This window comes from Topomyia yanbarensis, chromosome 1 (assembly GCF_030247195.1).
Source record: "Topomyia yanbarensis strain Yona2022 chromosome 1, ASM3024719v1, whole genome shotgun sequence".
Classification (NCBI taxonomy): Eukaryota; Metazoa; Arthropoda; class Insecta; order Diptera; family Culicidae; genus Topomyia; species Topomyia yanbarensis.
In genome coordinates this window covers 16,144,617-16,159,298 of record NC_080670.1, presented here as the reverse complement: position 1 = coordinate 16,159,298, position 14,682 = coordinate 16,144,617, and the positions used below count along the sequence as shown (strand labels likewise).

General features: G+C 39.2%; 2 protein-coding genes across 2 annotated transcripts; one reads left to right on the top strand and one right to left on the bottom strand.

Moving 5' to 3' along the window:
• The first annotated feature begins 633 nt into the window (after window positions 1-633).
• On the top strand, window positions 634-2,197 carry LOC131676981 (uncharacterized). The gene is made up of 3 exons (XM_058956446.1): window positions 634-995; window positions 1,114-1,300; window positions 1,389-2,197. The coding sequence occupies exons 1-3, from the start codon at window positions 979-981 to the stop codon at window positions 2,040-2,042; spliced, it is 858 nt and encodes a 285-aa protein (XP_058812429.1). The 5' UTR covers window positions 634-978; the 3' UTR covers window positions 2,043-2,197.
• Window positions 2,198-2,550: 353 nt separating this feature from the next.
• LOC131693674 (putative nuclease HARBI1) lies at window positions 2,551-13,483 on the bottom strand. Its single transcript, XM_058981716.1, has 7 exons — window positions 12,921-13,483; window positions 12,714-12,860; window positions 12,545-12,627; window positions 12,375-12,478; window positions 11,949-12,093; window positions 2,984-3,121; window positions 2,551-2,930 (listed from the first exon to the last, which is right to left on the bottom strand). The coding sequence occupies exons 1-7, from the start codon at window positions 13,040-13,042 to the stop codon at window positions 2,704-2,706; spliced, it is 966 nt and encodes a 321-aa protein (XP_058837699.1). The 5' UTR covers window positions 13,043-13,483; the 3' UTR covers window positions 2,551-2,703.
• Window positions 13,484-14,682: the final 1,199 nt, after the last annotated feature.

The window sequence follows — 14,682 nt, the reverse complement described above, 5'->3', positions numbered from 1 at the left end:
TAACTAGAGGACATGATTGAATTTTGTAAAGATTCGTAATTATAGTTATTTTTTGTGGGTAGTAGAGTTGGGCATTTTCAACGAGATTATATAATATAATAGTTAAAACTAGAAGAGACAAGAAGAGCTAAATGCTTCGTGATGATATTGGGGGGGGGGGGGGGTAGATACACAAAGGAATACTGACAAATAAGTGATAAATTCCAGTGTTAAGGTTAATTTATTATGGAAATGGAAAGGTAAGAATGCATAACAACCAATAATAACAAAGAAACCAAATGAATTTATTCATATTGAAAAAGTTGGTTTATAGTTTGGAGATCGCAGTAAGCTGCGGTAAAAAATGGGTGAAAAAATATCGGGTGTCAAGTTTTTCGTCTTGATTTTTTTTCGTTTTAATAGTACCCAAAAACGTCAACATTTTTTGTCGATTTGGTAATTTAAGTGAGATATACCTTGGCCTGATTTGATAATGCCAAGAAAAACTATTTGATTAAACACTTTTTTCATGATTTCTCCCGTTAAATTCACTATTTTAAATAGTGAAAATAAACGGGAGAAATTATAAAAAATGTGTTTAATATAACATTCCACTAAGTCGCTCAAAAACAGGGCTGGCATTACGTACGGTGATTATCACCTAATGACTATCACTTATCATTTTTCGGAATTATGTAAGGTGACAATCACCCCTGTCGGTCACTTTTTGTGAGGGCTAACATCACCAACACGATGTTGGAATTCCGTACGGTGACAATCACTGAGAAGTGATCACCTTCTGTCAAAATAGCAGTGACAATAAGAAAGCTATCACTTTTTTTTCTCTCGCGCTATTTGTAATTTTTTTTTTAACAAAAACGGTCGCAGTTTAAGAAAAAAGGCAATGTTTCGAATGTTATGTTTTGCACGTGAGTCTTGCTTGAAGTATAAAAGCCATTTGCATTAGGAAACAAAGAAGTTGGAGTTGTGTCGTCAAAAATGGGAGAAGCAAAACGGTGAGTTCATTTAACAAATATTATAAATCAATGCATAAAATTCTCTTTTAGTTGTGATAATTATCACAAAAATATTACAAAATTTTTATTTCTGTTCTTCCTTAAATTCTATTCCTAGTGGCAATGCAACGCAGATGCAGTTATCTTTGCTGGACGAATTCATGAACAAGCACAAGGAACTTGCAAGAGGATCTTTCATGAAAACCGAAAATGGCAAAGATAAATGCAACAAGCTGTGGGTGGAACTCAAAACGAAGCTCAACGCCGTTGGCCCACCTGTTAAAACGGTGGCCGAATGGAAGCGGGTACGTTGTTTTTGACTTTATGTATGCGTCTTTGTTTGGTAATATGGTTATTTCAATATAACTCTTTTTTTACATTATTTCTTTTTAGGTCTGGACTACACGAAAATACAAAACGAAGACAAAATTGTCTTCGAATAAAAAATCTCTCAAGAAAACAGGAGGTGGACCGTATTCTGGGAAAGAGTTAACATTCGCCGATGAATCGATAATCGAAGCATGTGGGCTGGAAGCTACCGTTACTGGTATTCCGGGTGTTGCTTCCTACGGTTTCAATAGCGACATGGAGGAGGAAGATGATCGCAGCGTCGAGAATATTCCAACTGACGATTACTTAATGGAATCTGTTTTTGACCATCAGACAGCAGGTCCGAGCTTGACCACCAGACCACACGCGCCAAAAGAGAAAAAGAATGTGCAGTTGTTAGAAAAACAAGTAGAAATAAGTCAACAATTTCTGGACACCTGCAGTGAAACCTTACAAAAGATAAGTAGTTCTCAAGCGGACGTGTCTATGCACTTGCGATCACTAAAACACGATTTCAGAAAACTAGTAGAACTAAAACAAGAAGAGTACAAGGAGAAAAAAGATTACAGAAAAAAGAAATTAAAAATGCTAGAAGAAAGTGGCTTTCAGAAAAGCGTATTGAAAAAAGAGCAATTGGAGCTCCAAAAATTGAACATAGAAGTATTACAAACTACGAACGAATTGAAAAAATTAAAACTAAGTAGAGAAGATGAATGAATACGTACGTGCTAATGTTTGTATGTCTGAGATGAGTGTGTGTGAGATGAATGTGTGTCTGTGAAATGAACGTGTGTTTCTATGAGATGAATGTGTGTGACTGTGAGATGAATGTGTGTGTGTGTGTGTGTGTGTGTGTGTGTGTGTGTGTGTGTGTGTGTGTGTGTGTGGGTTGAGTATGTGTGGATCAAGTGTGTGTGTCAGTGAAGAACATTGCAATTTTCTAATTATAGCTTATTAGTTTGGTTGCGTTTGAAGAATAAATGTCACCTGCATTATAAAACAGCAAACAACGAAATATATGATTTGTTTAACTTTAGCAATCCCAGCAGTATTGTATCCCATGGTTATTAAAATACGTCGGTTGTAGAAGAGAAGAGCATGTTCAGCAAGATGTTTGAACATGAAATGCTTAGAAAAGAATAAATTTGTAAATGAAGGGAAAACAAAACGGATTAGTATAAGATTGAAGAAAAGGACAACCAAACTAATCGAATAGACAAACGATTTGAAAAAACGTGATGTGATTGTGTACGTGGGCTGAATTTGTGTGTATGTATGAATGTACCGAAAATGGTCTCAATAAATTCAAATTTTCAAAACACTATTATTATTTATAGAGTATTTATTTCGCCTCTTTTTTCCCTAATATTAATCACATTTATAATGCATCTCTAATCCTATCTCGATTCGTGGTAGCAGTGGATGTTTCGTTACTGAATCTTATAGTCTCATCTATACCATCTGTATCAACAGAAATTCTTTCGTTTAAAGGAACCTTAAAATGGCAGCATATATTGTGCAATGCTGCCGTTACGTATATCAATCTAGCCACTTTTGAAGGTAAGTAACGACATTTTCTCTCTTCTAGTATAATACGCCAACGTGCTGGAAAATAGAGTAAAAGTAAATAACAAATATAACTACGCTACAATATATACTTTTCCAAACACCGATGCACCGTTCCACAACACTGCGAGCCTTTGAGTGTATCTCATTAAATTTCGCTTCCGGCGAATTGTCAGGTGATATCCTATACGGAGTTATTACGTACGGTTCCAATTTATATCCACTGTCCCCTATAAAAAATGTTAGTATAGTGTTGACTAATAGACAAAACACAGACACTCAAACAGACACTGATACAGACAGTTATAATCAATAATCAGTCACATTATTTTTATATATTATGCAATATTTTAATTCCTTACATCCTTATTACAAGGAATAAAACTGGTAAGTTTTGCGCCATGACTAGTATAATCTAAATCTTGCAAAAGAAGTGAAATTTTCACTAGAATTTTGGGATTTAAAAATATTGTTGTTCTCGGTTATGCTACGAGTATAATATGATAAAAACTATTATCTCACTAGTGTGGTTTACTTGGCGATCTGTGTATACATTTACTATTCAACATCTACCTCACGGCTGAACGCAACGCTTAATCCAAGGGGTAAATTCATCAATTCCGGAAAAATGTTCACTTTGAAGTGAACTTATACATTATTTTGTCATTGAAGTCCACTAGGTAAGCCGTGTAGTTTCGGTTGTTTCACCCGGCTAAGAATTACACTACAGGCTACCTGTTCTGGTGGTAAAAACCCACCAAACAGGGAACCCCAATTCCATAGTGTCATGTGACCCCGTGCTATGGATAAAATTGTTGAGGGTGTTTAAAATATGCTCAATGGCAAACGGAGCCTAGGTAGAGCCGGGAAAACTCCCCGGTATGGGATCATTCATAAATTACGTAACGCGTTTAGGGGGGAGAGGCGGTACGAGAAGTTGTGACATGTTGTGACATATGGGGGAGGGGGAGTAAGCTAGGTCGTTACGTTTTTACTGAACAAAAAAAATATTTCGAAGATTTTGTTACGTAATAGGGGAGCGGGGGGATAAAGAAATTTGTGACAATTTGTTACATGGGGGGAGGGGGAGTCAATTTTGGGCAATTTTCGCGTTACGTAATTTATGAATGGTCCCTATGGTGCATTACGCACCGGAACATTCGCTCTGCACACCCAAATTGTTTCACCGATGATCGGCAATATTTTGCCGGATTTTTATTTGCTAGGTTTCGATTATAATTATCAAATTTTAATGTGTAGAGGCCGTGTGGTACCCAGCCGATAATTGAGGCACTGGGTTCCTGCTCCCATGTCGTAGGAGGCGACTGAAAGCAGGAGTCCCTAAGTCAAGGTGTAGTTCCGTGCCGAGGACTGGACAGTCTAAAATATACCAGTCGCGCACGGAGCATTTTCCCTTTTTCCCCTACTAAGTTATACGAACCTTTGACACAGTGGACCATTATTATCTTTGCAAATCGTAGGAATCAAATGATCGTGTCCCATTTAAATCTGATATGGCTCGCTACATGCGTTAACATCCAAACATGATTGAAATGTACAGTTTTCTGATCAACAATGGCACAAATCAATCTCCAGCATAAACGTACAGCAACTATGAATCTATCTCGATTTATGCAGGAAGGTAGAGCTTCCACAGCATTAGTTCAAGAACCGTATTTCCATAAAGGAAAGTTCTATATTGGAAAGTTACTTAGCACTGCCTTCATTGCTTACAACAAGCAGGCATGACAAACCCACGGGAAATCCCTCGTGCTTGCATTCTTGCAAATAACGCTATTGACGCGTGTATCATTTGGAGCTCACAACTCGCGATATCTGTGCAAGCACAGTTACACTGTCGCTAACACAGACAAAGAGTATATACATTGTTTAGCATATCTACCGTATAACGGATCATCTCCTTCTGATGATTTCAAAAGCGTTGTACCATATTGTAGTGGAAATTTCATCACATCATTTGAGACAGCTCAGACATAAATCTGGGGCTCCCTCTTGCATGGCCTTCGGGTAGTGCAGACAAACTTTTGGAAAGACCTGGGATCTCAAACCTAAATACATGTATTGAATTTACACGACATTTGTACGTCCAATACTGTCATATGGATGCCTAGTGTGGTGGCAGAGAGGAAAGGTGATGACGGTCCAGTCAAAACTAAATCATCTTCAAAGAATGGACCTCGTGGCGTTAGCTGATGCTTTCACCACAACTCCGACTGCTGCCCTTTAAATATCAAACCATTACACATACATCTGAAATAAAAGGCACTATCATATGCATACAGATATCAGGTTACTGGGCTTTGGAACAGTATCCATGTTGAATGTGGTCACAAATGGTTACATGGGGTGAAGATATTCCTGCTCCCAGTGATATTACACTCACATGCAGTTTTTCTTACAGTATATTCCATGTGAAGTTTTCCTCTCGAGAGGAGTGGTTGTCTGGTTATATGGAGAGACAACAACATACGCGAATTGTCTGTTACACTGACGGTTCTCTGATGGACGGACGTGCTGGTGTCTACACGGTAAACTGCATATACCTAGAAAATTGGTAGTGGCGTAGTACCCAAAAAAGGGGTACAAATTACCTGCTAATAGGTTCCAATCCCTATAATATTTACCTATTTCTAGGTAATATCCGCTCAGATTTGATTACCAATTAGCTAATTTTAGGTAGTTTCAAATTACCTACTGGTGATTATGTGCAGTTTTGTGGAATTTAGGTACTATTTACTTAGGCATCGAGAAAAGTGCACGAACTTAGAAGTGGGTATATTCACTCTACCTAAACTAGGTGATTACGAATCAATTAGAAATACCTTGTACATGAAAAAGAATAAATATAGAGATTTCCACCTATTAGTGAGTGAATCGTACCTTCTGTTTGGGTACAGCGCTAGTACCAATTCTCTAGGTACTCCAAGCAGAAATTTTCGTGATTATGTGCGGGGTACAATTGGTTCTTGTCGGACCTTGTCCGGCAAAGTTATAAATTTCCGCTGCAATTAAGACCATACCAATTTCGACAAGTTGGATAATGAAAAAATACGGTCGTAGGCTTCGCCCGAGCATAGCAATTATTGGAGAAATCTTCAAACGCGTCGCCAAACAAAGGCGTTTCTAGAACAACCGTACCCAATGATTTCGAAAAATCACCTAAATTTTTCAAAACTTCACTGCGTAATGCTAACCAGAGCTTTAAGCGGCCACTGCAAACTCAATTATCACTTGGTAACTATTCAGCGCACTGAGTCATTTTCATTCGATCTTTGTGAATCTGACTACGGAACGTCATCATCTGATATGCAACTGCCCATTAGTAGCGCAATTGTGATTTCGAGTTTTCGGCCGTCCCTGCATAGACGACACCGTGTTTGGACGACTGAAACTCAGAGTCGATGGGTTAACAAGAGAAACATCGATGAGCACTCTTTGGGGCACGGCCCGACGTATGCGAGACCGAAACAGTACTAACGAGAATATTCAAACCGTTGGATATTCGATTTCGCCAAGAAGGTTTGTCCGGATTCCGCCCCGGCACAGAAAATCTACCGCGCAGCGTCGCTTTACAATACCGCGAACTTTTGAACACCATTTTCGATGGTGGAGTTCTCACTTGCTCTCTTATCATGTAACAATAAAACTCCAGGGCTAGACAGAATCAAATTCAACTTGTTGAAGAATCTACCAGACTCTGCCAAGAGATGCTTGTTGAAGTTTCTTGAGGGTAACAATATCCCACGTGATTGGAGACAAGTGAGTGTCATCGCCGTCCAAAAATCAGCCTGCCTCCGACCACAACTCGTATCGACCGATTGCAATGATATCCTGTATCCGGAAGTTATTCAAGAAAATGATTTTGTTTCGCCTCGACAATTGAGTCGAAGCAAATGGCTTACTGTCAGATACACAATTTGGCTTCCGCAAAGGCAAAGGGACGAACGATTGTCCTGCATTGCTCTCAACAGAAATTCTAATGGCATATGCTAACAAAGAGCAGATGGCATCAGTATTCTTGGATATTACGGGGGCTTTCGATTCAGTTTCTATCAACATACTTTATGAGAAGTTGCACCAGCACTTTTTGCTAAACCTGTTGTCTGAAAAACAAATGCATTTCTCGCATGGTGATTTATCGACATCACGATTTAGCTACTTGGGCCTTCCCCAGGGCTCATGTCGAAGCCCTCTTCTCTACAATTTTGACGTGAATGACATCGACGAATGTCTTGTCAATTCCTGCACGCTAAGGCAGCTTTCAGATAACGGTGTCGTCTCTATTACAGGTCCCAAGGCCGTCGACTTGCAAGGACCACTGCAAAATACCTTGGACAATTTGTCTGCTTGGGCTCTCCAGCTGGGTATCGAGTTCTCTACAGAGAAAACTGAGCTAGTCGTATTTTCTAGGAAGCGTGAACCAGCGAAACTACAGCTTCAGTTGATGGATAAAACTATTGCTCAGGTTTCAATATTCAAATATCTCGGGGTCTGGTTCGACTCTAAAGGTACCTGGGGATGTCGCATAAGGTATCTGAAGCAGAAGTGCCAACAAAGGATCAACTTTCTCCGTACAATAACCGGAACATGGTGGGGTGCTCACCCAGGAGACCTAATCAGGCTGTACCAAACAACAATATTATCAGTGATGGAGTACGGATGTTTCTGCTTTCGCTCCATTGTGAGCATACATTTCATCAAATCAGGGACAATCCAGTAATCTCTGTTTGCGTATTGCCTTGGGTTGCATGCTCTCGACCCATACGATGAGTGTAGAAGTGCTGGCGGGCGTCCCTCCACTAAAAAATCGATTTTGGGACCTCGTATCGATTGCTCATTCGATGCGATATTTTGAATCCATTGGTGATTGGAAATTTCAAAAGGCTTGTCGAGCTTAATTATCAAACCCGATTCATGTCCTTGTACTTCAATTACATGGCACAGAACATCAATTTATCTTCGTATGACATTAACCGTGCTCATCCCTTAGAAACTTCTGCTCCAACTGTATTTTTCGACACATCAATGAAGGAAAAGATTTGTAAAATCCCGGATCATATTCGCCCACAAGTGGTCCCAAATATTTTCTATAATAAATACTATCAAGTCAACTGCAGCAAAATGTTCTACACTGACGGATCAATTCTTGGAGGATCCACAGGCTTCAGTATCTTCAACGAAAATCTTGCTGCCTCATTCAAATTCAATAATTCTGCTTCAATTTACGTCGCAGAATTAGCTGCCATTCAGTATACTCTCGGGATCATTGGCACCCTACCCGCAGACCATTACTTCATCGTTTCGGACAGTCTCAGCTCCATTGAGGCCATCCGTGCGGCGAAGCCTGGAAAGCACTCACCGTATTTCCTGGGGCAAATACGGGAATATCTGAAAAATCTTACAAAATTACCTTGGTTTGGGTCCCGTCACATTGTTCTATTTCGGGCAATGAGAAGGCGGACTCTTTAGCCAAGATGGGCGCATTAGAAGGCGACACTTACGAAATACCAATTTGCTTCAATGATTTTTTCAGCATCTCATCAGAGGACGCTCGAAAGTTGGTAAACTTCATGGAGCAACGGACATCTGGGACGATGGCTACATTCCATGATCCCGAAGGTATCAACGAATGCTTGGTTAAAGGGCTTGGATGTGAACCGAGACTTTATTCGTACGATGTCAAGGCTCATGTCCAACCATTACACCACAGAGAACAGACGTCCATCTTCAGCATTCAACTTGTGTAAAATCTCTAACGGTTTCGAAGGTAGTTTGGATATCCAAACCACGTGCACTACCGTCGTCATGTTTTTTTGTGGCTGAGTTCGACAGAATTGACAGCGGTTATTCCTCTACCCAGTCAAACTATTCCGGAATCGGATCGGACTTCCAGCATGAATTCCAGCTCAAATGCATCAACCGATAGAGTCGGAATCGGTTGTTTTCTTTGAGCAAGATTCCATACTGAATCCATTCAGGATTTCGAACCGGTTCCGGAATGGATTTGACGGCTAGTTGGGATAGGTTGGTGTGGCGGCGCTAGTGTTTATCGTATCTTAATTCAAATGTTTACACATTTTTTAAATATATTTGTTCGATCATGTATGTCTGTTCTCTGTGATTACACGTTTGATGCGCATCTCCGTCGTATAGGGCTCGCTGACAGTAATCATTGTGTTTGTGAGAACGGCTATCACGACATCGAGCATGTTGTTTGGCTGTTGCGCAGAGTACCGTGTTTCAAGGTCCCAACTAATAGATTCCCTTCGGGCCCGAGGTAAATCACCCTATGTGCCAGTCCGGGACGTCCTGGCAAGCCGTGAATACTCCTAAATTTTTTTTCTATTATCTACATTTTTTTGTAAACTATTGATGTACAAGTTTAATACATTTTCCCCTCCCATTCACAATAGAACCTCGTCAACCTGTCCCTGTATCTACAATATGGCATTGCTTCACGAGTCTACGATGCATACCTTTCTTGATAACCGTCCATCCAGAACATCATGACACACGTCACAAGAACATCATGACAGCATCGGAGAGCCAATAATCATCCGAAATATCGAGCTTCTTCTCGCCCCTGCGATTGCAGGATGGAAACCACTACAATAAAGTGTGCATATCCCCCACAATCATCAACCAGCCAACGAGAATGTCAATTTTACAAAATTTTACAATATGTGTCCCACTTCCTATATTTTTCCTTTACTAACATAAGAGGGAAGCAAGCCGCCCCTAAATACGGCTTTCTCTTCCCCCACTAACACGTGAGATGTACCTTAAAAATGCATTATCGGCCTCGTCAAGCTACCGCATTTGGGCCTAAATAAACTTTGTTATATAACAAAACTGAAGAATGAAAATATAAAATGTTTATTGTCTGTTGTTTGTGAACGGATTTTGACAAGCTTATTACAAAAGTATTTTTTAAGCTTCCTAATTATCACCTTCATTCTTTTTTACGACGAATGCGAGATTCATTCGAATTCAAAATTCAAACGAATAGTAATCCCAATTGATTTTGCTATCGTTAACGGAATTACAAACCACTTTCGAACGAATCTGGTATTCGTTGTAAACATGATAATGGTGTACATTAGAGTGCCATGTAAATTGTCGAAAAATCCCATACAAGCTTCAGGCATGTTGGTCCGGTAGCTAGACTTGTCCGATTTGCTTCAAATTTGGAGTAAATACTCCTGGTGGGACTAGGAATCGACTCAGGCATAGGCCGATAGGAATAATTTTTTTCGTGTCACTCTAGTGTACATATATGCACATAACGTGACTAAATTGCTTTGTTTGAAAGTTCTATGCCTAAAACATGTATTTTGACATATCGCAGAAAGTATCCATATCCAAAAACAAAAATAATAGCTCCAAATTGTTACGTTAGGCCGTTCGTTTGAAACTAGTTTCGTTAAGATCGTTTCAACCATTTTTTATTTCGTTTATTGAGGTTTTAACCTTAGGGTCATTCGTCTCTGTTTGCGGGTTAGAAAAGTCTTGAGAAAAATCTCTAACACTATGTGCAGGGTTGTGAATCGAGCCCAGGTGAACTGCGTAAAAGGCAATCGATTTACCAACTACGCTATGCCCGCCCAGTTTCAAACATTGCTGAGATATTTACATGACATTAGTGTACATACATATATACACACACTAACCAAGCCACATCATGGGTCCTCCGCCACACTCCCCAGGATGTGGAGGCTGCCCGAAGCCGTGACAATCTTCCATCAGCACCTTATTAACACCAGCAATGGGACTCAATGGAATCCCACGCGGGCCTTCAGCCACACTCCCGCGACCCACTGGTCCAATCCGCACCTAGCCAACCATGGCAACAAAATAAAGTTTAATTAAGACAATTGAAATGTAACACGAATTTTTAAGGGCGAATGACACATCGAAGTTAAAGCCCCATAAAACAATACAATACGAACACAAACTTGTGGCGGTTAAGCAAAAGCCACCACGCAACCCCATCAATAATCATCTATACTCATCATCATTTAAAACCTCAGACGTGATCCATCTGATTACTACACAGAAAACATGAGTCATAGTCAATATAAAATCAAATCGCAATAAAGCAGTTAAATACTTTCAACTTAAATAACCGTCAAATTATTTCATCTAACTTACATCATATGATTCTAGCCATACTTTGTAACATCTAGGAATTACGATAGAACAATCAAAAGACTATTCCTAACCAGCAAGTATGCAACGCATTCAGAGCGAGCAACACTCATAAATACGATTCATAAACTTCCGCCGTATCATTCGGATACAGCGCGGACCAATTCAATTTAATTAACACGGAAAATGTTTACAGCGACCGAGTTGGGTAAGTTGTAAACTAACTTTACAGTCCAACCCGTGGCACCCGCTGTGTGGTAAGATGTTTTCCAAATAACTAAGCCTTCTCCAAAACAATAAGTTTTTCCAAGCGTTCCAAACTTCTCGAGAACAATAACACACACACATATGTAATAGTTAAGTTTGATAAAACCAACTTTCGACAAAATAAAATCATCAGTTTAACCCGAACCGTTTTCACTTAAACCACGCGTAAGCAGCAGCACCGAAAGAAATCCCTCCGAACCTGCGACACACTCACACATTCATTGTCCCAATTTGTCGAGCTGAGTCGATTGATGAGACTCGGCTCTTTAGGCCTCGGAAAGTTTTCAAAGTTTGAGCGAACCCTATACATTTAAGGGGCGAGCGAGATATCCATAGTACCGACTTTTAAAATATGGTTCCGAGAAAAACGCGATTAGAGTTTAAACGAAAATGTATTTATATTTCCAACTTCAGGAGGGAAGCCTAGTTGGGGCGGTTTTAAAAATTTAGGAATGTTAATATTCCTATATATGTAAAAAAAACAAATCGATATTGTTGGGAAAATTTTTATGCCCCCTTAACAATTCGAAACCCGTTACTTTTATGCTAATTCTACAAGATTTCAGATATGCTCTGAATATCGAATTTCAAAGAAAATCACAAAAATATTCATACCATAACCTAGCAACCAAAAGTTTCTTCTGCCGCTATCGTATTGTGTTTCCAACAGATCATGTTCTCTGCTCTGGTGCCATACAAAACTATCGTGTGCACAGCCACCATACTTAGCATTTATTGCTAGGATTTCGTATTTCTCGTTGCATATCTAGATGATAAAACAGGTATTAAAAATACTATATATATATATATATATATATATATATATATATATATATATATATATATATATATATATATATATATATATATATATATATATATATATATATATATATATATATATATATATATATATATATATATATATATATATATATATATATATATATATATATATATATATATATATATATATATATATATATATATATATATATATATATATCGAGTAACTGTGGCAAATATTTAAATTATCGAAAAACGTACAACCATTGCATTAATGCTGTGTTTGCCTTTCCTATTAAAGAACATGTACTCGTCTTGTGGAGGACGCAGAAACGTGATGTGTGTTCCATCTATACATCCAATCACTGTAATGATATCATAGAAAATATTGGTCCTGACTTACTTTGTTATTCCAAGATTACAAGACTTACCACCAGGAATGTTGTAGTTTGCCATAAAATATTCCTGCGTTCTACCACTAAATTTGAATTGTATCCAGCGACGGCAAGTGAATCTTCCATTTTTTTAAACACTGCATCCGAAATTTTGCTTACAGTGCATTGGGCCATAGGAGATATGAAATCGGTACCCACTTGCCACTGGTACGCACCTCCACCTAAGAGCTGCAGTGTAATAGCAAGTTGGAGAATAGGTGGAATGAACGTGCACTTGTATCCAGCTTCGAATTTAAGTTCACGTAGTAAATATGCGAAAACATCTTTGCTCACGCGATAGCGCTGTAAAAAGCTAAAATAGCAAACGTAGCGCTAGTATCGTGGAATTTAAACAATATGTAACACTACTTACTGTTCCTCCGGTAGGTCGAGCGGGTTAGACCGATCCCTCAAATGTCGCCTATACCAACGAATTTTTCGAAATTCGTTTTCGTCTTGCGTATCATCGAAAAATATATTTGACATGAAAAACATTTCCGAATATAACCGAATAACTTGGTGTACCACCCGCAGATTCGTTCGAATTACTGTAGTCCGCTGTCCGGTGGTGGTTGCTATTTCCAGGATCCGGCTAGTGTGTTCCGTTTTTCAGGTTGTTGGATTCAATTAATCTGCATGTGCCGTCGTGACTGATTGTCTTCTAAGTACCGGTGGTAAGCCGAAGTTAACTATCACAATTTTTCAGACCGACTAATCAGACCGGAGTGGTACGAGTTTCGTAGTATTTCAACTGGCCATCATTCCATAAGTTTACCTGACTATCCACTTCATGAATGACACCGGATTGGTTGGCATTATTGGCAGCAATAACAGAGCACTACAGTACCATACGGCTACACCGTACATGCAATTTCGTTTTCAAACGTAATACGGTACGAGTACAACCGTTAGTGTGAGGAGATCGTCGTGTTGATAGTATCGCTATTTTAATAGCACTTTTCGTTATCACGGTAGTTGCTCTTGGTTGCATAAGCCACCGCTTGCATCCTAAAATGATTAGTAGAAAGCGTAAAAATGAATAATTACGTTGCACAAGAGAATACCTACCATCCGCGCTAGGAAAGATTTGATTTCCAAGATCCCGGAGTTTAACTTTCGCTAGGCAAATTCGAACGTACTTGAATTGATTATCATGAGACCAAACAAATCAAGTGACGTTTCATAGAAGTGAGAAGGAATAAGTGAGCGAAGTTAGCCTAGTCACTTTTAACGGTGACACTGAAAGTGATCACCTCACATAATTGCAAATTTTCTGGTGATCACCTAGCAGTCACCGGCTGGTGACAGTCACTTATCACCAAACATAATTCCAGCCCAGTGCTTTTTAAAGGGGAAAACCTTTTGGATTCCGTCAACCTTTTTCATGAAATTAAAAACCATAACTATAATTACGATTTGCTGATCCAAGAAGATTAATAGGAGTACTTCAGGGGGACTAGCACAGATAAGGTGTTTTGGCGACGGAGCAGGCACACCTACGTTATAAAGATAGCTCTCTAGCCACCTCCGAAGTATTCGGTTCAATCAACCATACGACTAGACACTTGCATTCCAAAATTTTATCTCAAATCTGACTACCCCTCAGTAGCTCAGGTAACTGGTAATGTCAAATTTGACGTTTGGTAATAAAAGGCACGAAACTGGCAACATTATTAAATTTTCTGTTATTTTATCATATTCGTTATTATTATTTTTTATACAACTATGTTTATTTGGGCCCAGATGCGGTAGCTTAATTATACATTTTTAATTACATTTCAAATGTTAGTGGGGAAAGGGATAGCCGTATTTAGGGACGCCCCACGTATGTTAGTAACGGAAAAGGTAGGAAGTAGGATACATTGTATAATTGACACTGTCATTGGGTGGTTGATCATTGTGGCGAATATGCACACTTTGTTGTGGTGGTTTCTAGTCTGTAATCGCAAGGGGCGAGGGAGGGTCGATATTTCGGATAATTATTGGCACTCCGATGCTGCCATGATGTTCTGGATGGACGGTTATCAAAGATCGTGCATCATAGACTCTTGCAGCAATGGCATATTGTATATACAGAGAGAGGTTGATGGGGTTCTACTGTGAATGAGATAGGGGAAAATGTATTAAACTGGGAC

Bases quoted from the DNA above. Each gene is read 5' to 3' on its own strand.
- LOC131676981 (XM_058956446.1), top strand. The intron at 1,301-1,388 runs GTACGTTGTTTT...ATTTCTTTTTAG, and splicing joins CGGTGGCCGAATGGAAGCGG to GTCTGGACTACACGAAAATA.
- LOC131693674 (XM_058981716.1), bottom strand. From the start codon at position 13,042: ATGTTTTTCATGTCAAATATATTTTTCGATGATACGCAAGACGAAAAC. The intron at 12,628-12,713 runs GTGGCAAGTGGG...AAAAAATGGAAG, and splicing joins TTAGGTGGAGGTGCGTACCA to ATTCACTTGCCGTCGCTGGA. The intron at 2,931-2,983 runs GTATATATTGTA...TCTATTTTCCAG, and splicing joins GTGCATCGGTGTTTGGAAAA to CACGTTGGCGTATTATACTA.